At 40.7% G+C, this 23,952-nt stretch overlaps 1 protein-coding gene across 4 annotated transcripts in view; it reads right to left on the bottom strand.

The window, feature by feature from the left end:
* The window catches only part of ARFGEF3 (ARFGEF family member 3), a 169,568-nt gene that overhangs the window by 85,268 nt on the left and 60,348 nt on the right, over window positions 1-23,952 (bottom strand). The window contains exons 5-9 of one of the 4 annotated variants that reach the window (XM_034990764.1): window positions 18,070-18,138; window positions 11,876-12,007; window positions 8,568-8,690; window positions 5,127-5,169; window positions 2,734-2,812 (exon numbers count right to left, since the gene is read on the bottom strand). In XM_034990764.1, the coding sequence (XP_034846655.1) occupies window positions 2,734-2,812; window positions 5,127-5,169; window positions 8,568-8,690; window positions 11,876-12,007; window positions 18,070-18,138 (446 nt within the window). The remainder of the gene's footprint in view (window positions 1-2,733; window positions 2,813-5,126; window positions 5,170-8,567; window positions 8,691-11,875; window positions 12,008-18,069; window positions 18,139-23,952) is intronic. The other 3 variants (XM_034990768.1, XM_034990765.1, XM_034990769.1) reach the window with 3 other exon arrangements.

Raw genomic sequence — 23,952 nt, 5'->3', positions numbered from 1 at the left:
GCTGATGTTAGAGACATCCAGGTTTTAAAGAGCCATGAACTTGAAGCCCTTACTGGACCTAGCTGAAGACTTTCTTGACCAATAAATAACATTATGTTTTAAATCTATCATTCATAGACCTACAGATTTGTTCTGACTTATCTTGGTGGCTAGCTTTCAATTATTAATGGCATAACTACCTTGAGCTTTTCTAGTATTGAAAACCTTAGTTTTCTCTTAGCACACTATTCAGGGGGAAAAAAAATGTGTAGTTTTTTTTTTTTTTCCTTGCCTGCAAGGTAATGAACAAAGCCTTTATATTTTTCAAAGTTTTGACGGTCTTTGTTTTATTCCCTGATGATGCTAAGACCTGAGGGGGTGGGGGATGGAGAAGAAGCCTCTTGGACAGCTGGTGACTGCCTAGGTGCTACCAGTGAGCTGGGGCGTCCCCCTTGGTGAACACAAACAACTTCACAGGATGTTAATATCAGGTGAGGACCCTCCACAACGGTGACAGAACAAGATGAAAGCCAATCTACAAACTGGCCTGAACAGAAGTTTAAGAAAGGAATCCTGTACAACCACAAAAATGACCAAGTATCATCCTCCCCTGTGAATGACTCCTGTTTCTTCTCCGATGACATCTCCTCATCTGTTCCTCCCATCACCTAAACAAAAACAGAAGATGTCCCATCCAGGGATGCCCCTGCTTTTGGACAGCACCCAATCTTTGAACAGACCTTCAGTTCCTTTCACCTGCTCCAAATCACCTAGCTCTGGTTCAAAACTATAACAATCCCTCCTAACATCCTTTGCCTGCATACCCCAGGCTCCTTGGAGTATACAGACTCCCTCACTATTACAAGTTGATAAACCAAATTCTCTTAGCCTCAGGTAATTTTTGGCTATTGGGAATCAACTATCTTTTAAGTAAACTTTCTCATTTGATTCTTACAAAAACCCTAATATATTTTATATCACTAATATTATATTACATACAAACAATAATAAATAATATATTAATTATTTTATGGGATACATAAGCTTACAGTGGTTAGGAGCTCTGCCCAAAGTCAAGAGGAAGTAAGGGGCCAAACAGGGGTCTTACCCAGCTAGTGCAACAAAGATAATGCAGTTGAGCCAATAGTGATTAAACACCATATATGTTTATATCTTAGGAGAAAACAAGCCAATGAGAAACATCCCCCAGCTCTGATGTAACAGCTGGCTCTGCTAGAAGGGAGAGGAACGAGGCAGGGGTGGGGAGGAGTGAGCACTAGAAGAAATCTAAACCCTGGTCATGGATGGGTACAGTGAACATGTAACCTGTTCCAGGCAGGACACTGTTAAGAGTGAAGGAGGGTGATGACAATCATACAGAACAGGCATAACCTGGAACTGTCTGTCCCAAGGTAATCAGGTCACATGAAGACTCTACAGATAGGGTCACCGTAGTTGGTGTTAGAGTCTTGAGGTTAGGATCACAGTCTGAGTCTCAGGCTTATGGCCCCAACTCTCCATGGTCAGGGGAGATGGGGACTTGAGCAGAGTACAGGAGAAGCCAATTAGACCCGGCATCTGCTTTTAGACATATCCCCTCTGAGGAAAAATAATGTTCTGCCTAGGGTCCTGGGGTGAGAGAAACTTGCAGTCGAAGAAGCACTGTGGAAGAAGCGCTTTTCTTTTTCGCTTGTACTACCTATGGATTAAATGGGTCTCTTCATTGTTTAAGTGCCTAATGTGAAGGGAGCTTAATTTGGTCAAAATGTGCAGGTGATCTAGAGGAATGATGGATACACTGATATAGAAACCGTTGGGCAAAAACTCTGAAAAGTCATTCTAAGCTTAGCTTTCAAAAATCCTAAGTTTACTAAAAAAGAAACAAAAACAAAAACAAAAACCCTACAAGTTTCTGCAACTTTTCCAGCAAAGTGAAAGGCCTCACTAATGTTTCAACGAGACTATGTCTCCCAACTTATTACTATATAGGAAATTCTATGAGTAAAATTTTCTGAATTATCAAATGTTCTAGTTACCAGCAAATGATAGTGTCTTTCATAACTCAAAGGGCATTTCAGAACCTTATTGTGTTGTAGATTTTGCAATTAACTATATATGTAGCTGGTAAAGACTTTTCATCTCATCTTGGAAAGTCTAGCCCTTTTATGACATAGATGCATAAATTAATAAGTTAACTTACTGCATGGAGAGTTGGAGCATTGGATATCATCTATATGATCTAATATCAAGGATTAAACTGGCGTGCAAAAAAATGAGTCTATAAAAGTCAGAGCAATGTGTTCTTTTCAAAAATATGCATGTGAACTCACAGGCTTGGGAAATGTTACAAGGAATATAGAAAGACCACAGAGCCCATCCTTGCCATTAATGGAGGTCAATGAGAAGACTCATTTAGAGTCACACAGCTGGGACGTGCCCAGGATACATCAACTAGCTTTGTCAACTACCTCTTACCCAACATCCTTCTCACTCAGCTCCATGCTAGAGGAATTAAGTCTTCTTTTAGGCTATTGTTTTCCCATGTCTCATGAGAAAATTATATCCTTCAGTCATGGTATTTGGTAATGTGGGTTTGCCCAAAGTCATTGAATCGATTTCTCAGGAATGATAGGTGAATACCAATGGGAGTAACCACTGTCCCTATAATCTGCAATTGTGAGTGATGCTGTAGGCAAAAGTTATCTCAGAAATAGACCATTGGTGAATAAGAACACCAATGTCAGAGGCACTTACTTGATGGCGGCTTGCAGCTTCTCACACAGAACAGTGAGCACAGAGACAAGGTCATCACAGAGGGACTCAACTGTCGACCCTTCAAACAGAAGAGGTTACAAGCATTAGACATTGGCAGAGGGCACTAGAAGCTTCCTCAACAGTCTTTCCCATCCTCTGCTTTTGATGTTTTCAGAACTGAAAAGAAGGTTCAGTTGCTGAGCCTTCCTTAGGTCATTAAAATGATCATAGAAAACATAATTATTTGTTTCTGAAGTAAAACACTTCAAAAACACATTTCAGAAAGAAAATGATACATTGTTGACTATTATAAATAAAACTCATTCACACTTAACAAAAGGAGACTTGATTAATTTAAGAAACAACACAACTGACAACAATTTTCTCAATATGTAGGCCTGTAGACTACAAATGTATCCCTTATTCTGACCTTTGGAATTTCTGGATCTCTTGAGCAGATTTGAGTTATATCAAATATAACTGTGTTTATATTAAACATGGCAGCGTGGAAGAATATAGAATAGAATACTACCAAACTAAAACACAAGTTATATTAAACATGGCAGCGTGGAAGAAAGACGGGCTTCTCAAACTACGGAAATAGGGAAAGAGGGCAAAATAACTTAGTCCCCATCTGCACTACTTTACCTATTTGCCCAGCATCCTCAGGGCACACAGTTGCTAACAGAGCAGGGACCAATGCCAGAAGAAAGAATTTTCCCTCCAAACATGTTCATGCCCAGAATCTAGCAACAAAACTCCCACAGAAGCACTGAACGTATTGGAGAAAGGGTGAAATTTAGTTCAGGTATTGGTCCACAACTTGCTGATCGCGTGAGCTTGGGTAAGCTTCAGTTCTCCGTTTGGTGGAATGGGGACAAATAATCTCAATCTTACAGAATTGCTGGGCCCAGTGAAGTAAAAAGTGGAAGCATTTAAAACACCTTTAAAGATCTATATAATTGTGGCTGAGTATTTGATGAATGTAGACATAAAAAAAAAAAAATGACCATGAGGTCAAGGTAGATGGAGAAAAAATGGCAAGAGTGAAAGATAGAAAATGACAGTAAAGTCAGAGGAGGGCGGGAAAGAGAAATGGCTAATCCTGAGAATTTATGACCTTCCATGCAGAAACAAACCTGAGAAATGACAAAGTATAATAAGACACCACTAAAAATAAATAAAACCCATAAGTAGTCCTTAAACTCCGTTTTAGATATATGTCAGTAAGTCCATCCAGTTTTTACTAATATTATATTTTTAAAGATAAACCTTTGGCCAAGAGGACTTGGACCTCCTCTTTGGTTTATAAAACCAAAGTGAAGGTTTTACGGAACCGTGGTGGCCCAAGAGAGGAAACGACAAGTGGAGTGTGACATTGGGAGCTTCCACAGGAGGCAAGGTGCTGAAGCCCATTCCAGTCTGCAGCCCAAGAGGGGAGCAAGAGGCAATTAAAACCATATGCTCCAGCAATGCCTTCAGAGATGACTTAATGCCTTTCTCATTTCTTTCCTTCACTCTGTGTCTCCTAATTGTGACTCGCTGTTTTTCTCTTCCCCTTTCATTCCCCTTTTCAGTCTCTCTGTAACCACCTTCCCCCTCACCCCTGCCTTTTCTTATTATGAACATGCAAAAATATCAAAGAAAAGCAGATTTTCCAGTATTTTTTAAATTACTAATAAAATCTGACATAAAACATATTTCTATTTTTTTTAATTAGATGGTCTGAATTTTTCATTTCTCTTTCAGAAAACACTACTACCAAACTAAAACACAAAACAAAAGACCGAAAAAAACAAAAACCAAACTGCTTGTCAGTTATAGGTAGACCTTTGTTTTTCCTTTTCCTCTAGGTCAGAATGAAATTCCTTACCTTGATTTCATCTGCCACTTACACTGAGCTGTTTGTCCTACTGTCAGATTCCCTGTGAGATTCATTTGTTTCATATGAAAAAAATGGCATTTCACAAACTTACTTTGGTACAATAGCTCTATGCCGATCAGGTTTCCACAGCCCTCTAGCCAATTCTCATTTTAACAATTATAAACGTGACTTCATGGAGAACAAAACAAAACAAAAACAAAACAATGACAAAGGAAAAAAAAACAACCAAAAAAACCAAAGCCACAAAAAACCCCCAGGGTCCAACAGGAAGGTATATGAAGAGTGACTCTCCCAGGGTTGGGACAGAAACAGGCACAGGGGGCAGGGTGCAGGGCCAGAAGGAAGGTTAAGGAAAGGCTGACGAAGTACTGGCTGGTGAGGCAAAGCTAAGCAGAAGCTCCGCTCCCTGAGACAGCCCCACTCACCTCTACATTCCCAGCGCCAAGCACACAGTGGGCATTCTTAGACTCGCTTTTTTAAACTGAACTAGAAAAATCAAATCCAATACCTGGATTCCTGAATTCCTGTGGGACATCTGGGTTTTCAATTATCTAGGAAGGGAGACACACACAGGACAATTAGGAGATTCAGGCACAAAAATTCCTGACTCTTAGACAATGGAAAATTCTAGGGAACAAATGTCATTCTGAGTGCTCTGGGCTCAACTAACTTTCCTAAGTGCACCCTCCAGCTCTTGATAGCATTTCATTATTCATAGTATTTAGGAGAAGACTCTGATGTCTGGAACTGAGCTCATCAGTTCCTAAAATAATTCATCCCAGACTCCACAATCTTCAACAAGCTTTAAGCCCTTAACGCACTATATGATTCCAGGCTGCTGAGCTAGGGCTTGGAGCTAGCCCTGTGTAAACTGCCAGAGTTGGCTCCAAGGTCACAGACTACACTTTGATTGGCACCTACTGAAGGACTCTTAGTAATAAGAAGGATCAGGTTCCTGAATTTTAAAATACAGGTCTATAGAAAGGTTCTTCAGTCTCCCTACCTCAGCACTGGGAGAGAAGAGGGCATTTTCAGGCTGATCAACTGCCAGACATAAAAATCATCCCAGGGCACCGCTTTGTCTTTTAAACTTGTTACGGGCACATATTTTTACTATTCTTTGTTCATCACTTTGCAAGCTCAGCTGCTTCCATAGCATTCATCGTGAAAGGCTACGTCAATGTCTACAGCTCAGCAGTGGCTAAATACTGAGTGTAGAACAACATTTTCTGGACGAAATACATTCAATTCATTTTTAAAGGACAGGAGAAACATTACCACCTACTCCCTAAGTATTTACACGTGGCATTTTGCTTTTTGAAATTAGTAACTTATAATTTAACAAAGGCTTTCATCATCTAAATAATTCAACAATAAAGCTTGATAATAACTCTAAGATCCTGATGGTACAAAATCAAATTGCATAATCTGTCCTGGAAGTAGGGATGGACATGAGGTTGAAGATGCAGTTGACCCATGAACAATGTGGGGGTTGGGGAAACCAATCACCCCGCGGAGTCAAAAATCTGTGTGTCATTTTGGACTCCCCTAAAACATGACTACTAAGAGCCTCGTGTTGAGTAGAAACCTTGCCAATAACATAAACAAGTCAATTAACACATAGTTTGTATGCTATATGTAATATAGTCTGTATTCTTCTAATAAAGTAAGATAGAAAAAAGAAAGTGTTATTAAGAATATCATAAGAAAAAGTACAGTACTATATTTATGAAGAAAATCTGTATATTAGTGGACTTGCACAGTTCAAACCCATGTTGTTCAAGGATCAAATGTACATTTCATGCTAGATTTATTTTCTTTCCATTGTATTTAAATCTTCCTAATTCTGAGGTGGCCCAGGATTCCTTCCTGTGATGGGTCGTGCTACACACTACACATCTTCCCCAGGTAAGGCTAGGTATGCCATGGGAGAAGACACAGTCTCCTTTGAATGAACCTCACCACTCCTATAGACCACTTCCCTTTATTAACTTTTTAAAAATCACCATTCTTAGCTGACAAAACTTAGGTCTCCCTCTAGTAGATATCCCAGGTGCTTCAAATATTAGCATCCTGAGAATTACTTTTCTGGGACATGGAAACATCTCTGGGGCCTGTATGAGTAATAGAAAGGAAATGACAGGAAACACTAATTTTCCACCTAATTTGGGATCTTGCCTCAGGTTGGGTAAGTCCAGATGGTCAGTGATGAGCAGGACCAAAGGGCTGATTAGACATATAATACCACAAGCAGAGGCAGATAACCCTCTAAGTTTTGTTGTTTTTTTTTTTAAGATTTTATTTTTAAGCAATCTCTACACCCAACATGGGGCTCAAACTCATAACCCCGTGATCAAGAGTCACACACTCTGGGTTTTATCCAGACCTCTAGAGTCTACCTGTCACCCATCTTACAGAAGAGCAACGTGAACTAAAAGGCTGAGTCATTTTACTTGAAACCTAATATTCTTCTCCTTAAAATTTAAAAATAAGATTAAGTGAAGGGATACAATTGAAACCAATTTGAAACTACAAAGTTTCATTTAAATGTTTCATCTTAAAACATTAAGACACCATTAGTATTAAATTATTTCATCACGTTGCCAAGGATGAACTATGAGTGTATGAGTGTATGATTAATGTAAGATTTTCTACGTCTCAGGTTTACTTCTATTAAAATGTGTTTTTAACACTTTTTCTTAAGTGTTTTTTCCTTAGCATGTTTTCTATTTATAATATGAATTGCTTTTTAACTACTAGTCCCATGCTATCAGATGCAAAATCCTAGTTTAAATGAAGTAGTTTTTAACAAAGGGTAACCTAAGGTAATAGTATCTTGAGATAAAACAATTTTTTAATAGAAACTTGGGCTGTGGACATAGCAAACATAAAAAAAAAGATCAGTATTTGCTTTTTCAGACTAGTATTGCTTTCTCAGACCTGGCTGCCACGGCAGCAGTTAGGAGCCAAGGGGCTTAGTTCTGGCTCTTTCACTGATAAGCTCATTCATTCTAAAATGAATTTAATTTCACCTCTCTGGGCTTCATCTTCCTCATCTGTAAAATGAGGGATAAAAGAATTTGACTAGACAAACCCTAAGGTTCCACTCAACTCTAAAAATTAGAAAATAATTGAAGGTAAAAATTAGAAATGATTTAAGTTAAACATGAGATCTTCATTTCTGTAAAGTTAATTTCTGAGATATTTCAGACTGCCACTGAGATTTCCTATTGTAGAGACTAAAGTGTTCATTTCAGAATACTTCTTGCAGATTTTTAAAGAATTTTAATCTGAATTATTCAGAAGCAGATTTAAAAAACCCACATACTTATTTTAAAGAAGAATCATTCTTCATTAACATTCCCCAAGGATAAAATATATGAGAAGCCAATTACATTTACATTTTTCCTGGGAACGCTCAATTTTAGACAATCTGTTCAAGTTTAGATCAATAAGCTCCAACGGGCTTTGGTGACAGAGAGAAGGCAAATTGAGCTTTACCCTGATGGCCCCAGCAGGTGAAGGAAGATCTCCTGGAACAATATTTTAGTTAACAAAGAGAAACCGACACCAAACCTCAAAGCAGGTAATTAATTGCTATTAATTTTTCCTAATTTTGAACTTACTTCTGGTATCTGTTAGCAAATTAATACAATGTTTTTATAAAAAAGTTTTCAATCTGAGTTTAAAAAATGATTAAAAAAACAGAATTATAAAATAATGACTAAAAAATGATAGGAACCATAAGGAAAAACAACTCTCAAGACTTTAAACAGGCAAAAATATAAAGAGCTTAATTTATATAAATAAATGTTCTTCTAAACCAAGCAAGCCCCTCCTACTGTTTCAGGAGGAAGCCTCCCTGGCAGCAGGTGGGGGATGGAGCATCTAGGATGTGGGACACACAGCATGCAGTTAGTTACACAGGGACGCCGGCAGGCCCGCTCACCGTGTTTTCCTGCCTTTGTCGTAACTGTAAAGTCAAGTCACTCAGCATTTGACTGAGAGTTGCCCGCACAGCAGTGTTTATACTACGCTGGTGACAGCTACATATGTATGTCTCAATGCACACCTGGTAAAGAGATAAGATAGCAACATATACGTTCTGTAGATATCAGTTCATTACCAACATGCTTTGGAATTAACCAGAGAGGATATTAAATCCCTCTTGAATAGAAAGTCAGCCTGATTTAGGACTAATTATCAATGAGCACTATAAATATTTAAAATCCCTGAAAATTTGTTTCTAGGCCTATAGGCAAGTAACATTTTCCTAAAGATTATCACTCTCAGAACTTACTATTCTGAGCATCATAGGAGAATGCAAATTAGTGATTTTTTAGATATGCCAAATAATTCTACTGAGCGCAAACTCAGATGGTTGGAAATTAGTCAGGAAAGGCTCCTTCCATGGCCAGCCAGGAACAGAATTTACTCACTCCTGAGTTATCAAGTATGGGGAAAGGGCTAGTGAATCCCTTTCTGCTGCACTATAAACAAGTTTGATCTTGGGTTAACTCCCTAGCTGTGTTCTTCTGGACACCTGATAAAGGTGGACCATTGGCTGGGTTACTAAGCAGCAATGGCTTAGGGTGAAAGTGTCTCTCAATTACTAAGCTGCATCTGAATTGGGAAAGCTGTGGATGGACTTTAAAAACTTGGTGAGAAGGCCCAGGTTTGGGTTCCCTGGATGAATCTTGTCGTTGCTCACGTCCTCCGAGGGATGTCAGCCAGCTCTGTTCTTGGAGTTGGTATGGAATTCGGGTTCCTCCATGGTGGAAATATGGGGGCTCCTAAGCCAAGATGACTGCACCCACCAAGGTGGCTCCCGTCTTCTTGCTCCGAGGCTGACATTTGAGATCCACAGACTAGTCGCTGGACTGCTGCAAGGACTCCTTCCTGGGAGAGAGAAATGCCTGCCAGGGCCCTGCTTCTCTTCCCTGGTATGTATCTATGAAGCAAATAATAATGCCAATTGTGGCCTATTTGGGTCTTGCAAATCTGAATGTCTACTTGGACCTGGGAAGACCCCCTGAGGGCTGCAAGCATGAAGAAATCCCAATTTGCAAAAAAAAAAAAAAAAAATCCCTTATTGGATGATGATGATGTTTAATGTTATGACTTTTCAGATTTTATTGCCTCTAAGTCTTCTGGAAGCTATAGGGATGGGCATAACAATAAATGTGCGCTTTAAATATACCTGCTATTTTCTGTCCATCAGTTAGGTCATCCTTTCCTGTTTACTAAGTATATTTAGACCCACAAAAAGAAAGAGATTTAGGGCGCCTGGGTGGCTCAGTTGGTTAAGCGACTGCCTTCAGCTCAGGTCATGATCCTGGAGTCCCAGGATCGAGTCCCGCATCGGGCTCCCTGCTCGGCAGGGAGTCTGCTTCTCCCTCTGACCCTCTCTCATGCTCTCTGTCTCTCATTCTCTCTCTCTCAAAATATATAAATAAAATCTTAAAAAAAAATAAATAAATAAAATAAAAAATAAAATAAAATAAAATAAAATAAAATAAGAGATTTAATGTACCAAAATTATTTTTCTAGGAAGAACTCTGAGATTATCTACAACAAAAACAAAGTGTTCTCACCTCAATGACAAACTTAATTTGATGGATGAGAAGTCACATGGAAGAGATACTAAGTGTTAACCTTTGTGGCCACTACTGCTTATGCTGGAACTTTCTGTCAGGCCTCACTGTCATAACCTTTTTGGTAAAATAATGATGTAAAAGTGAATATTTTCCAACAGTTAAATTTATCTATTGAATGCTTAATAGTCCAAGTGAGCATTTAAAACTCATACATTTAATTGGAAGTTGGCTTAGATTAATTCATTTTTAGCTAAAAAAGAGAAGTAATTTCCAAAATAATTTATTTTTCAAATTACCATTGAAGGGCACGTCAGTTTTAAATTCATTTTCTCCAATGATCATGGATTATAATGTAAGTGAAGGCACAAATTACACATATGTAGAAAAAAGGTGTCTTAATCCCTGAAGGCGTTTACTTGGCACGTCGTGAAATGATGCACAAACCCGGGAAATACACCCAAATGAGTGCGGTGCTTCCCTTTGATGCAACAAATTCTCAATAGTGTCACAGCAGGACTACTCGTGCCTCAAAATTTAACAGTTTTCTTTAAAGCCTACATTCTCCCCAGAAATCTTTATAGCTGTTGATCTTTAAGATCTCTGAGCTCTGACATAAATTGAGGGGGGATCTCGAAGCTGCAGAAGCATTAAAGATGAAAGAGTAGCTATTTCGAGAGTTGAACTCATAATCTAAGCACGATTCTTTTAAATTTGGACAGCAATACCAGCTCTACAACCTCCCTTCAAAACTTTTATCGGTTACTTTAGACCCGTGAAAGAAAGCACAGCTGAGGAACTGGAGTTTATGTAATGCATACGGTACAGTAACCGGGCAAGAACTTCCTAAATACCAAATGCATTTCTTTGAGTTTTAACGTCACTACCACTTCTAGTGGCTAGTTGCTAATCCCAGGGGTACAATACTGGGGATGACTCATTGCATGTTTACGCTGCTTTAAAAAAAAAAAAAAAAAGGTATTGATCTGGGGCGCCTGGGTGGCTCAGTCAGTTAAACATCGACTGTTGATCTCAGCTCAGGTCTTGATCTCAGGGTTGTGAGTTCAAGCCCCGCATTGGGCTCTGTGCTGGGTGTGGAGGCTACTTAATTAAAAAAAAAAAAAAAGGGGTTAATCTAAGAAGCTCATCCTGCTAAAGTTGGATGTGTAAAGTACTTACTATGATAAAAGGGTATCCTTTTAAATATAAAAATGACCATGTACCTGATAATATCACTATCTTTAAGTCCACAGAAAGAAATGCTCTATCAGCTACCTTGACATCTTCTAAAAAAAAAAAAAAAAAGGTTCTCATACTTTCTATAATCACAATAAACTGGTAAACCAGGAAGGGTCCTAGAATGAGGGTTTTCATGAGAAACCTGATCACTATATTCAAAGCCAATGCTTTTTCACTTTGTAAATGTTTTTTTGCCTCTACCTTGGAGTAGTGCTAAAATGAGCACACTGAATCAGAGAAGTTGAGAGAATAGCAAGTCCAAAGGCAGGCTGAGTTTCTGGGAGAAGGCTCATCAATTTCCTCGTGTAGTATTTCTGGTGGCACTTCTACCTCCCCGTGCCCTTTGCTTTCGTAGTGCAGAGTTGACACTTAAGAGCCCCAGTCCTGTTTCTCTGCCAGAGGCTCAAAGGGCCAAGTCAAATACCTTGTGAAAAGCCACAGGACCCTGGTGGCCAGGGAGCGCACGAAGACACAGGGCAGTGAGGAGTTTCGTAATGGACCTTTTAACCATTTCATGCATTTGTGGACGTCCAGCTTTATGGCATGCGACACACAGCTGAGGGCAAAACCACAGAGTTAATAAGGCAAAACAAATGCCGAAAGAAGAAGGAAAAAGAACAAGAAAACACAAGTCTGCAAGCCATACACAGGCAACAAAAGTAAGCAGTATCTTCAGGGAAGAAGACTGATAAATAACAGTACGAGGTTAAACCCAGGGCAGAATCATTGTTATTTCATATGAAGCAGCATAATAGGATGTAGTGGATATTCAACATTGGCCAAAGTGATAACAAATTTTAAAGTAGCCGCCACAAGAGAAATCTGTTTAGCTTTGCAAAATACATAGGACCTTCACTTTGTTGAACTGTGCATTTGCCTTCTCTTTCCTATCTGAACGGGGATCCTGGCAAATCTTTGTTAAAACCGTGCATGATACTGAGTAACAAGTTCCATAAACAGAAGAGCTAGTATGTTTTCAATGGGAAAATTTTTATGGAGATGAAAAATAATTTCTGGTGATAAAACATAGAAAGATCAAAGATTAAGCTACAAGAAAGCAGAAGAAATGTCTTTTTATATAGGGAAGATCATGAAAGCTTGCTGCTCACATTAGAACCATAGACAATTTTCATTATTACTACAAGTCTAAACTCTACATTGAATCACGATGACAACTCGGTGGCCAGGCCGTTTCCAGGTGAACAGTTCTAACAGGTGGGTATGTGACAGAAGGCACCTTATGCTGATGCACGTGGGTGTGTGCGCACCCCCCCCCCCAACACACACACAGAGTGAACTGAAGTTATTTTATTATTCCCAAGAAATATGTGTGTAAGTAAGTTGGACCACAATGCTGGGTGGGGAAATTTGCTGGTTTTCCTTTTGGAAAATTTTTAAAGTGCCCAAGCATACATGGACACCTCTGATTGTGACTTCCCTCTTCCTCCTCCATATTCTTCTTGGCTTAAGCTGCATATTAAAATGGCTTAAGACACCTCAACCCTTTAATTCCTGGTCTACAGAAGGTCTATTGAACTCTAGCCTCTGCCCTATGAATTACCTCAAAATGAAGTAGAGAGGATCTCTGCACTGTTCTGTGTGTCTTCTAACTCCACATAAGTTCTTTTAAGAGCTGTGTAAGTCAGACATTACGGGGAAGTGTGGAAAGTCTTTGCAAAAGGACTCGTTTGCTCAAAACCTGGCCGGCAGCAAACAACCAAAGAACAGACACTTCAGAGGAGTCAAATCAGAGTCAGTAAAGAAACAGGCCCAGAAGGAAGAAAAGAAATGGTTTCCAGAAGGGAAAGTGGAGACACTCTTTAGAACAGGATTTCCTTACTTCAGTGGCCTCAGCCAATTTGAGGTAACAGTCCGGGCTGGGCTCCCTTGACCAGTTTTCTTGCCAGGAGGTGGGGTTACTCCTCCCATTTTTAGAGAGAACATAACAAACAAGATGCTTCTAAGAAAAACTGACTGGGTCACCTGTGTACTTTTTTTCTAGATTTTATCTGCAGACTAATCTCCTTAACTGTATAATATTTTATTTGCTGTCTCAGGAATAATGCTACTATATTAAACTAAAAAAAAAGTATCATTGAACATTCAGGAGGTAGAAGTCAGTCCAATTAAAAAAAAATACTTTAGTGACAACTAGAATCATTGAATTGGTAGCAGGTCTTCAGCCTTAATGGTTTTAAACTCCCCGGGGTAAAAGTGACACTAAACGAAACTATAAACACATAAACATCAGATCATCTGATGCTAGCATAATGCTCAGAAAAGATAAACTGAGTATCAATACATGAAGATACCCAAGAAAGTGGCACCTGCCTGACAGTCACTTGCATCTATGGTCACAAAAAAGTAAAATTTATCAATACTTCTGCTTCACATGTGAAAACACCATACAGCCATTTTTTAACTAAGCACCATGGTAAAGATCCAGGGTGGATGAGACTCCTAAGAATTTCAGCTGGTTGCCAATATTATTATGGCAAGATCCTACTAACATTTTCTAAAACTGATAGGAGTGAGGAAGCAATATACCATGGTGGTTAACAGCCCATATTTGAAATATAAAAAGTCTGAATTTGAACGTCTCACAGTAGAAACTTGGACAAGCAAATTATCCTCGTTTTTCTTGGGATTCTTTATCTGTCTTGGTTGGGGTAAAGATGAGAGGAGAATGTACAAAAAACACAACTTACTGACATACCCTAGGGACTCAAAGGCTAGTAACTACCATTATTAGCTGGTTACTATTATTAACCAGTGTTTTGCAATTGAGGGATGAATGGATAGATGGAGTGAAAGAGGGAGGACCCTGAAACTAAGAATCTTAAAGAAAAAGAATGGTCTTTGAGACAGACTTTGCTTGGAACTTGACAAGGATCAAAGACTCGAAGTTTCCTATGAGTCAATTAGATCAAACCAGCAAATATATATTTATAAACAAGGCTTTCTCACTTTGAAAAATCCCACAGAGGAGCCTTGAGCAGCCATGAGAATACATCCGGAATCTTTCCAATGGAACATTAACCATTTTCAAATTCACTCCACAGAGCTTCTGGCTATGGCTTCTCTTCTTCCTTTACCCAAAGACTTTGGCAATTTTTACTCCCACAGCTTTTTCCAATATTAAGGTAACTACCCTTGGAAAACTCAACAGCAGATCTGCTAATTTGGGCATCATACTAAGAGAAATCTTGTCTAGCTTTCAACCAATGACGAGAAAGATTATGTATCCATAGGGAGTTTTTATTTCTGATTATTCATAAAATTGAACAGAAAACACATATTGCATATTTCATAATTACCCACTTCCAAATTTGATGATATGTCTTATTCCTCCTCTATCATGAAAAACTGTGATCTGAAAAACTTTCATTATTACAGTTTACTTAAGCAAGTTAAAGTTAGACATACAAATGAAGGCTTTATTTACCTTTTGAGTGCTTAATGATCCTTTAATAGTTTCAACAGTGCCTTGGGGAAATGGCCTCATTTTTCATAGTTAAGTACACATCCCCATTTCCTGATCAACAGGTTTCAGGGTAAACACTGTTTTTGAGTAATAGTCACTGTGCATCAGGGTAAAAAAGAAGAGAATGTCTGGATTCTTTCTCAACATTTCCACAGGAGTTTCAAATGGCTGATTTTAAGGTGTTTTTATAAATTGTTTCCCAAGCTATAGCAGAAGTGACAACAGAACATTCTTTTTTCATCAAGTTAAAGACTTATTTTTATGAAAAGTTCAGATACAACTAAGAAGGCTCCCAGAAGCTAAGTGGTGGTTTTAGGCTGAGAGGTCCTGCTTTCAAAACCGAGATGTAGACCTTCAAAGGCTAAATGAGCAGGAGAGAAGCACTTGAGAACCTGCAAAATTACTGCACTTAAGTCTACGGAACGCTATCATTTTTTGTGGCAGTGTAACTTTCTTACATAGTTAATTCTTTTTGTTGATGCAAAATCACTTCTTAAGTGATTTCTATGGTACGAACTGAAAGGCTCTGAGCTGTTTTGCAAATTTGAGGAACTAGGGCCAGTGAGAAAAACGTTTATTCCTCTCTTGTGGAGCTAATGTAAACAATGATTTCAGATGGTTCTACTACTATTCTTTCTTAAATTATCTATATATGATTCATCTAATAATCTAGTATTTGTAACTCCGGATCCATATGCTTATAGTTATAAATTGTTGCTATGCTTTTCATATAAATAGATCTGCTCATCCTGTGCCAGATTACATAATGGTGACCCTTTCAGGGCCCTGGCCAGATCGGCACTGTCCAGTGCAATGTGGACATCATCAGCAACCTGCAGCTCCTAATGGCAGTGGCGTGAACTTACTGTGAGGATGGGTCTGCACTAACAGCTTCTTCCATGGATTCTATCTCCCTTGCCCAAATGGCAAAAGCACACTGCTCACACTGCTTTCACAGAGAACAAACGCAGGCCCAGGGAGGTAGCCACGGCAACACCGCAGATGGGTGGGAGGTGGTAGAGCTGGGATTTACATCCAAACAGTGCTCCCCCAGAGCCCGGAGCTCCCAGCCGGGGTTCTTGCCGCTAAGCTCTATATTGCTTTGGGGCTGAATTTTTTTTTTTTTTTCAAAAAACAAAAAAAAAGCTTTGTTTTTCCTTTATAGGTTTTGGTAGAGACCACTGTGTTTTGATATTTTATTCTATCTGGAAAGGCCTGCTGAGTCTCTACTCTGGTTTCTAGCTACCCTCCGTAAACAGCCTGAACTCGGGCAGGTCAGGGTAGTGTGTCCACTGCTCAGGAATGACATCTTGATAAGGTTCTCATTCAAAAACTGGTTCCTGGGAGGACGGTAAAGGCAACCTTGTCCTCTTCCTCCGGAAAGCAGCTTGGGAACTCCTGGTAGCTCTCCTCCCCTCTTGAAGATCCTGAAACAACCTGTGCCCGCCCACCCCCAAGCTCCATCAGTGGTGGGGGTGTGGGGCTGGCTAGGCAGGAACAGCTGCACTTCCCTTCTTGCCCTTCACATGGCAAAGGGCTAACAGGCTACGCAGATGCCAACCTGTTTTCTTACTCTAATCAGAAACCACATTTGTCATTTTAAAAGCAAACTGACATGGGGTACCTAAAATAGTCCAATGCATCCAGAGAGTAGGCTGGTAATCGCCAGGGGCTGAGGGGAGGGCAGAGTAGGGAGTCACTCTTCAATGGGTCTGAAGTTTCAGTTACAAGAAATGAATAAGTTCTAGACACCTGCTGAGTAACGTGGTGCCTGTGGGTAACATTACTGCATTGTACACTTAGAAATGTGTTAAGGTAGATTTCAGGTTAAGTGTTCTCACCACACACACAACAAAAAAGGGAACCTGCAAATAATAAGAACACACACAGGTGTCCCTTAAAAATCAATTGAAAAAAATTACTGACAGCTATCCTACTTCTTTACTTATATGGAGTAAAACATATAAAATAGGTTAAAGAAAAGTGTTCTTTCTACCTATATAAATACACATTTGGGAATTTATATTGTAGTTAGAGGTCAGCTAAATGATTTTCTCTTAATCTTCACTCTTTAATGCCACACAATACCATAGAAGGCACATGTAGAGGCCAATATAAATACTACTCATGATAAGGTTAACTATATGAGTTGATGGATATTTTAATTAGTTTCATTGTGGTAGTTATTTCACAATGTGTATGTATATCAAAACATCGAGTTGTAGACTTAAAATATATAGAATTTTTGTTTGCCTATTATATCTCAACAATGAGAAAAAGAAAAAAAAAGAAAATATGTGCAAGATGCTAAGTATCTACCTGGTATACTCAAGAAATGATCATCACTGTAAAAAATAATACCCATGAGCGCTTAAGGTTAAGCTTTCTTTTTCTTCCTAATTTCGGAATTTAGAATGTCATTGCCTCTTCGAGGTCTGCACATGTACTCCTGTCAAAACACATGAATTCTGAAGATACTCTTTTCAAGAAATGGAAGGAAAATTATTCCAAGCGTATTAAAGTATAGCTTTGGAATGCTAATGTTTCCAAAAGCCAGAGGCATCTGCCAGGCATTGGAGAAGCCAAGAATTCTGTTGGACATACTCTTGGGAGTGCTGGAAGGTGCACAGTTCCCTAGCCTGCAACACAGATGGGAAAGAGAAGGCTTTCCAATGATAGTTACAAAATGTGTTCATCGGGCTTTAGGAGACAGGCCTGGAATTTCATCAGTAAATGTCTCTCTCACTCTCATACCTGGTTTCTTAAAAACCATTTCTTAAAATCAAATGTTTTTCAATTATTCTTCATAAAAATAGACTCAGAAGGCGAAACGAGGCACAGCACCCAGGTGTAGCAGCATTGGGAGAACTAGTACTGTTATTTCCATTTTAAAACCTCAAATGAAGCAAACCAAAGCATGCAGAGCATCATGACCAAGGATGGCGGAGCCCACTGCCTGCTTCCTACAGATCAATTCCTTAGTGGAAACTCCCCAAGGTAATGATCAGAGAAGGGCTCACCTCACTGCTGGGCCTCAGCTCCCCCCGGGACTTCTCCCAGCCTGCAGGGAGGCAGCTGTGAGCAGGCAGAAAAGGAGCAGAGCACGTGCATGCTGGGGAGGACTGGGCACTCACCTCTGCAATCTTCAGCACAGCGCTCCCGTTCAGGTCAAATGTCGGGGTGTAGGTGATGCAGAGTAAAACCTTTAGCAACCAGGAGGTGAGGGAGGGAGGTGAGGGAGGAAGGGAAGGGAGAAAGGGTTAAAAATTTAGAAATAAACAGAAATACGGTTTCACATATCATTTGAGTAGCCCTGTTTTTATGACTCCTTTGCTCTTTGCTTTATTTTTTTAAAGATTTTATTTATTTATTTGACAGAGAGAGAGAGAGAAAGAGAAAGCACAAGCAGGAGGAGCGGCAGGCAGAGGGAAAGGGAGAAGCAGACTCCCCGCTGAGCAGGGAGCCTGATGCGGGGCTCGATCCCAGGACCCTGAGATCATGACCTGAGCCAAAGGCAGATGCTTAACCGACTGAGCCACACAGGCGACCCTCCTCTTTGCTTTATCTCATGTTTCTTCTCATGCTACTCACTGCTCTCTAATGAGCGGCCACACATTGCCCAATAAAACAGAGGCTAATACTGTAATAACTAAGGGAGCTACCCTCTCCCTCCAGGGAAGGGCCACTGCAAGACTGGGTCCAGAAAGAGCATTCCTCAGCAACTCTAGGAGGTCTGTCCACAGTGTTACACACGGTGTGTGAATTATCTAGGTTGATCCTTCTAATAAATGTGATATTATCGTCCTTATTTCCCTGATAAAGAAACTGATGCTCAGAAAGATTAAAAAGCCACTAGGACCACACAAGTAACAAGCTGTACAGCTGAGATTTGAACCCAAGTAATCTGACTCCATGCCCTGAACCACCATGCGATCTGTCCCGTCCTCTTCCTAGACCCAGGCGTCATTGTACTTTCTGCTCCTGTCCCCTTCCCAGATCCCCATGAGATTAGAAAGTCTTTAACAGGCACTTTCCCCTTCCCTCCTATAACATCCCCCCAGATGCTGCCCAGCATTTACTTATTTATTCGTCTCAGGTGACCCTTCTACTAGATAATGAGTTGGTGACATTTGTAAGATCTTTAACGACCACTAAAAATTTCACTTTGTACTTGCAGAGCTATCACAGAACAGACTGACAAAAGCCTGTGGCATTTTAAAAATTGTTTCTAATTTTGTAGATAAGAGGCGACACTCTCCCTGTCCCGTGCTTTGACTTCTGGCCGTGTGATTTTTCTCCCTGCTAGTCCAAGATAGAACAGTGCTGGTGTCTGCTCCTTGATCTCAAACCCAACACCTGTGTCCCACCAGCAGCTTGGCCTGTCAGTGGGGGTTGCCTGCGGATGTTTCTCATCTGGTTCTGCCCAATTCATGAAAGAACGTTGAAGCCTCGCAAATGTACCTAATTCAGGATATGCACCTAATCAGCAGAGCAAAAAGTGCAATTGCCAGATGGGCCGAGGAATCTGTCCTAAGCCCTCAGTCTTAGTTACTGGCCAGGCCACCCTAGGAACAGCTGCTCCTTCAGGGACAGCAAATATGCATGTGATTAAAGAAGGAAAAGGGGATTTGGGCCAATTTTAGTCATGAGTTTAGATAAGTTCATTGTGGGTCTGTTCCTCAGTCTTTTGATCCTTAAGGTGCCCAAGAGTCAACTCCAGATAAAGACTGTCCCATGCCAAGCAGCCTGACAGAGAGATTGTGGAAAGAGCTGCCCTAAGTCCTCATGTTTAATGACTATCTTTGGGGGTTGGGGCTTGGCGGACAAGAAGTGACGAAAGCTGAGGAGAGACAGCAGTGTCACCAGGACCTAACTGGACTTAGGGGGAGGCCATGTCTTCTAATGCCTCTGTACTTGGTCATTTGTTCCTCATGTGGCTCAACTGATTGGCTTCTTTTAGGTCTTAAATGTAACCCTCTCAGAGAGGCACGTGGCCTCCTCTGACAACAACCCTCTCTGAATGGCGTGTCCCATCCCTTTGTTTCATGACTTCAGAGCACATGCCAGTCTCATATACAATGGACTTACTTATTTATAATCTTCCTGTTAGACTATAACATTCATTAGACACCTGAAAGACCCTCAAGGCTTTCTCATATGGTGCTTTCTTACTTTGAGTTTTTGCTACCTCACACAGCTACACTTCCTTGAATTTTTTTCCCCCACCATGATTTCTGGCTGGTGGGTGGGAGGTTATGAGAGACTGGTGGAGATGGGAGACGGCTTGTCCATCTGGACTCCTGGGTTTTTAAGTATTTACAATAAAGACTGACAACTGGCAATACTTTACAATATGAAAATAATGGCAAATATCTGTCTAAACTGGTTAATTATTAAGGTTACTTATAAGACTGGTGATCGGCTTTCTGCCTTCCATTACTCCATACGTTCATATAAGGTGCACAAGAGTGGATCTGGAAAGATGCTTCCAAAAACCAAACCAGCTTTCTGTGAGCAAGAGATGCTTTCGGGCAGAAAGGGCTGGGGGCAGTGGGACCAATACCAATGGGGACGTCTTCATGAAGGGCATTGAGTTGGTGGTAGTTGGTAATCAAGGTTCTCTGGGGAACAGAGGATCGACACCCTCTGCCACAGGGAAGCCAGTAAATACAGAATGAGGCCTCCCAGCAACAGTCTGAAGGAAGCTGAGGATCTCTGCACCCAGACAATTCTGATAGAGTTCAAAAGATCTTTGAAAAAAGACTCTCCACACCTAATGTCTGGCCACCAATATCCAAAGACTCACTGAGCTATTTGCAAAAACTAAGAACAACAAAAAATAATGAAGGGGAAGCTAGCTCCTTAAGCTGAGGTAGAGTTTCTTGTGTTGGAAACACAGCAGGTTTTAAATATAGTGAGGACAGTGCTCATGGGCCCCTATGACTCACACGGTCTCTATAAAGAGCACAGTGTCCAGCAAGGATGATTCAGTAGACAGAAATGACTTATTGAAAACAAGCAGTTGAGAAATGGTTGATGTGCCCAATGCCTAGCAAGCATTAATTCACTGGATTAAAACAAAGATTGGGTGTAGGAAATTTATGTGACTTCCATTGCATCATGAGAGGGCAGAAAGTTCAGGTTCATATTCTGAGCACATTGACCTCAAGGAAAACAGGAGCAACTAAACCCTGAGGGTGACTCCATTAAAAATAGATCCCTCACAGGGTCATTAAAGCTTACTGACTACATCATCACTGAACAGCAGGAACTTGAGTGATCCGCAGCATTTCTCAATCCAGCTTGCTGGCACGGCCTCCATCAATGAGCTACGAAGATAGGGAAAACAGGCACAAAGTCTTCCATGAAATGGGAAAAATCATTCCAAAGACTAAGAAAAATCCCAATCATTAAAAAAAAACAATCAAATAGGTACTGTTACAAGAAGCAACCCCTCAATTTAAAATATGTATAGAAACTTTGGGGCACCTGGGTGGCTCAGTCAGTTAAGCGTCTGACTTCGACTCAGGTCATATTCTCAGGGTCCTGGGATCAAGCCCATGTTGGGCTCTGCCCTCAGTGGGGAATCTGTTTCTCCCTCCCTCTCTGCCCCACCCCCAACTTGTGTGCCACTCTCTCTGAAATAAATAAATAAAATCCCTAAAAAGTAAAATAAAATAGGTATAGAAACCTTGGATAGAAAAAAGATGGTACCAGAAAGGAGAAAGTGAAGCTGATTTACTGTAAGAACTGGGCACAAGTGATAAGAGTCTGGAAAACATGGTCACGTCAGGAACAGAGGGGGAACAGATGTGGACAGATAATGATGAGGAGCATAAGGTCACAGGTGTGCTCTTCTGGATTGGCCCTCTCCCAAGAGCTTCTCATGGCCATGATTGGGGTTTCTCCATCAGGCAGACCTGGCCCTGGGACCGTATCATGACAGAGCAGGTGCTGTGATGTCAGAGCTAAAACCCTACTGTTTCAGTCACACGACTGTGGCATGTGATTCAGCGCCTAATTGCTGTGTGACATCATCCTCTATCCCCTTATCTGTAGAATTCCCACCCCACCTCACGAGGATATTTAGAGGAATGAGTACCCTAAATGACGGCTTAAAACAATAGTGTACATTGGTGCATATCCAGGGCTGTCTTCTCACAAAGGCTAAACAAGTCTCCATTTGATGTAACCCATGTGGCCATTCTAACATAAATAATTAGGTACATTTTAAGTTAAAAAAAATCAATCAGATTACCCACGTTCAAAAGCATAAATCTGTTGGGATCTGTAGTCTACTACTTATTTATCACTGCCCTGGATTCCTACTGCTCAAAGTCCTCATCATTCCGATGCGTCTCTACTTTCTCCCTCCTTGACGGTCTCCCTTTCAAGCTTCACATCAGTTCAAGGCATGACTCACTCAGAGTCTAATGGCTGTGGAGTCACAGATAGAAGAAGCAAGCACAATCCTGGACATCGAGAAAGCTCATCTCCTGGAGAAACTGGGCGTACTGCATTTGAGGGCTACGGCAGTAAATGCCATTGCAGTTGCGGGGGACAGAACAATTCTGAAGGCTAGAAGACATTGTAACTTGGAGAAGAGAGACTTCGCAGATGAGATGACACATGGGCAAAGCGCTGATGCAGGAGAGGACAGGGAGGGAAAGGCGTACTAAGCACAGGAAATGTCACACGCAAAGGTAGAGGCTAGAGATGGTGCTAGAGAGGTAGACTGGAACCTTGCCGCACATCAGTGGAACTGCCCAATGTTAAGTGTTTTGCACACATTGTTTTAGGCTGGTTAGGCCAATAAATCACAGCTAAAGAGGTGCCAGGGCAAACTGTAAATTGGATTGATAAAAGTAGACACTTCAGATGTAGAGGAAGTTAAAGACAGATCCTTGTCATTCCAGTGACAATGAATTGACTGGGGTGCATTTGGCGAAGGGATGCAGGGAATTCCCACACTGGGCAACAGTCACCCATATGGGAAACCTTGTATCATCCCACCGCTGTTCTCCCCACCTACTTGCTACCACTCTAGTGGATTGCACTGATGTCTCTCCTATCTCCCCCATTCCCATATTTTTTTTTTTACAAAGCTTTATATTTAGATATTAATATAGGAACATATTTCAGAGAACAGTGATATACTTTGTTCAAAATGCATAATATATTACTATTACAGATGTGACCATCAGAATGGGCAGGAAGTGCAAACAGCTTATTCTATAGCATTTCTTTGGAGAAGCTTAAACATATCACTTAAACCTGTGTGCCCTCTCTATGCCTCATTAGATTTATAAGCTTCTTAGGAGTAAAGTCTGACTTTTTGATGCCCACCATGTTTAAGGCACCTTGCCAGGCCCCGGGAGGTGTGGCGTCCTGGCCCATGCTCACCCCCTCCGATGCACTGTCCACATGAGTGATGACCCTCACAGAGTTTCAATGAGACTGTGCACCTTCGTGCCTGGTCATTATTGTAAAATGTGTAGACAACGTGTTAAGACAGCCCAGTCACACAGAAGAAAATTATCCTGGGAATCTGAGCGCCAGAATCAGGTTGGTATGATTTGCTAAAGGCAGATTTTGCAAACACATAAGGTAAGAATCCTAGAGTTTCTGATGACTTGGTTAGGGTGACCAGAATTTTGTAAGCCTCCTTTCGGGATGTCCAGCCACCTGCCAGGACCTCACTCTGGACAGGGAGAAAATCATTGCTACTAACCAGAGGGCACCTCCCATGAGACTTACGGAACAGTTCTCCTTCCTGAGATCTCCCGCTCTGCTCTGCTGAGAACCTACCTTTTGCACTCAACATAGTAAATGGTAACTTGCCTCAGATTTAGGATTCAAAGATCTCATTTCTGCCAAGGTTCCAAATGAGTCCTCCCCAGGACCATGTCTGCAATTACTGGAATGAAGAAGTGATTCTTGACCTTCATAGATAGCAACTGCATGTCTGCTTTATGTCTAACCATGTGCTTTATTCCTCAGGCTCCCAGTCATGTATT

Source organism: Mirounga leonina, unplaced genomic scaffold (assembly GCF_011800145.1).
Source record: "Mirounga leonina isolate KUSES-001 unplaced genomic scaffold, KU_Mleo_1.0 Mir_53, whole genome shotgun sequence".
Lineage (NCBI taxonomy): Eukaryota > Metazoa > Chordata > Mammalia > Carnivora > Phocidae > Mirounga > Mirounga leonina.
This window is presented reverse-complemented; position numbering and strand designations above follow the sequence as displayed.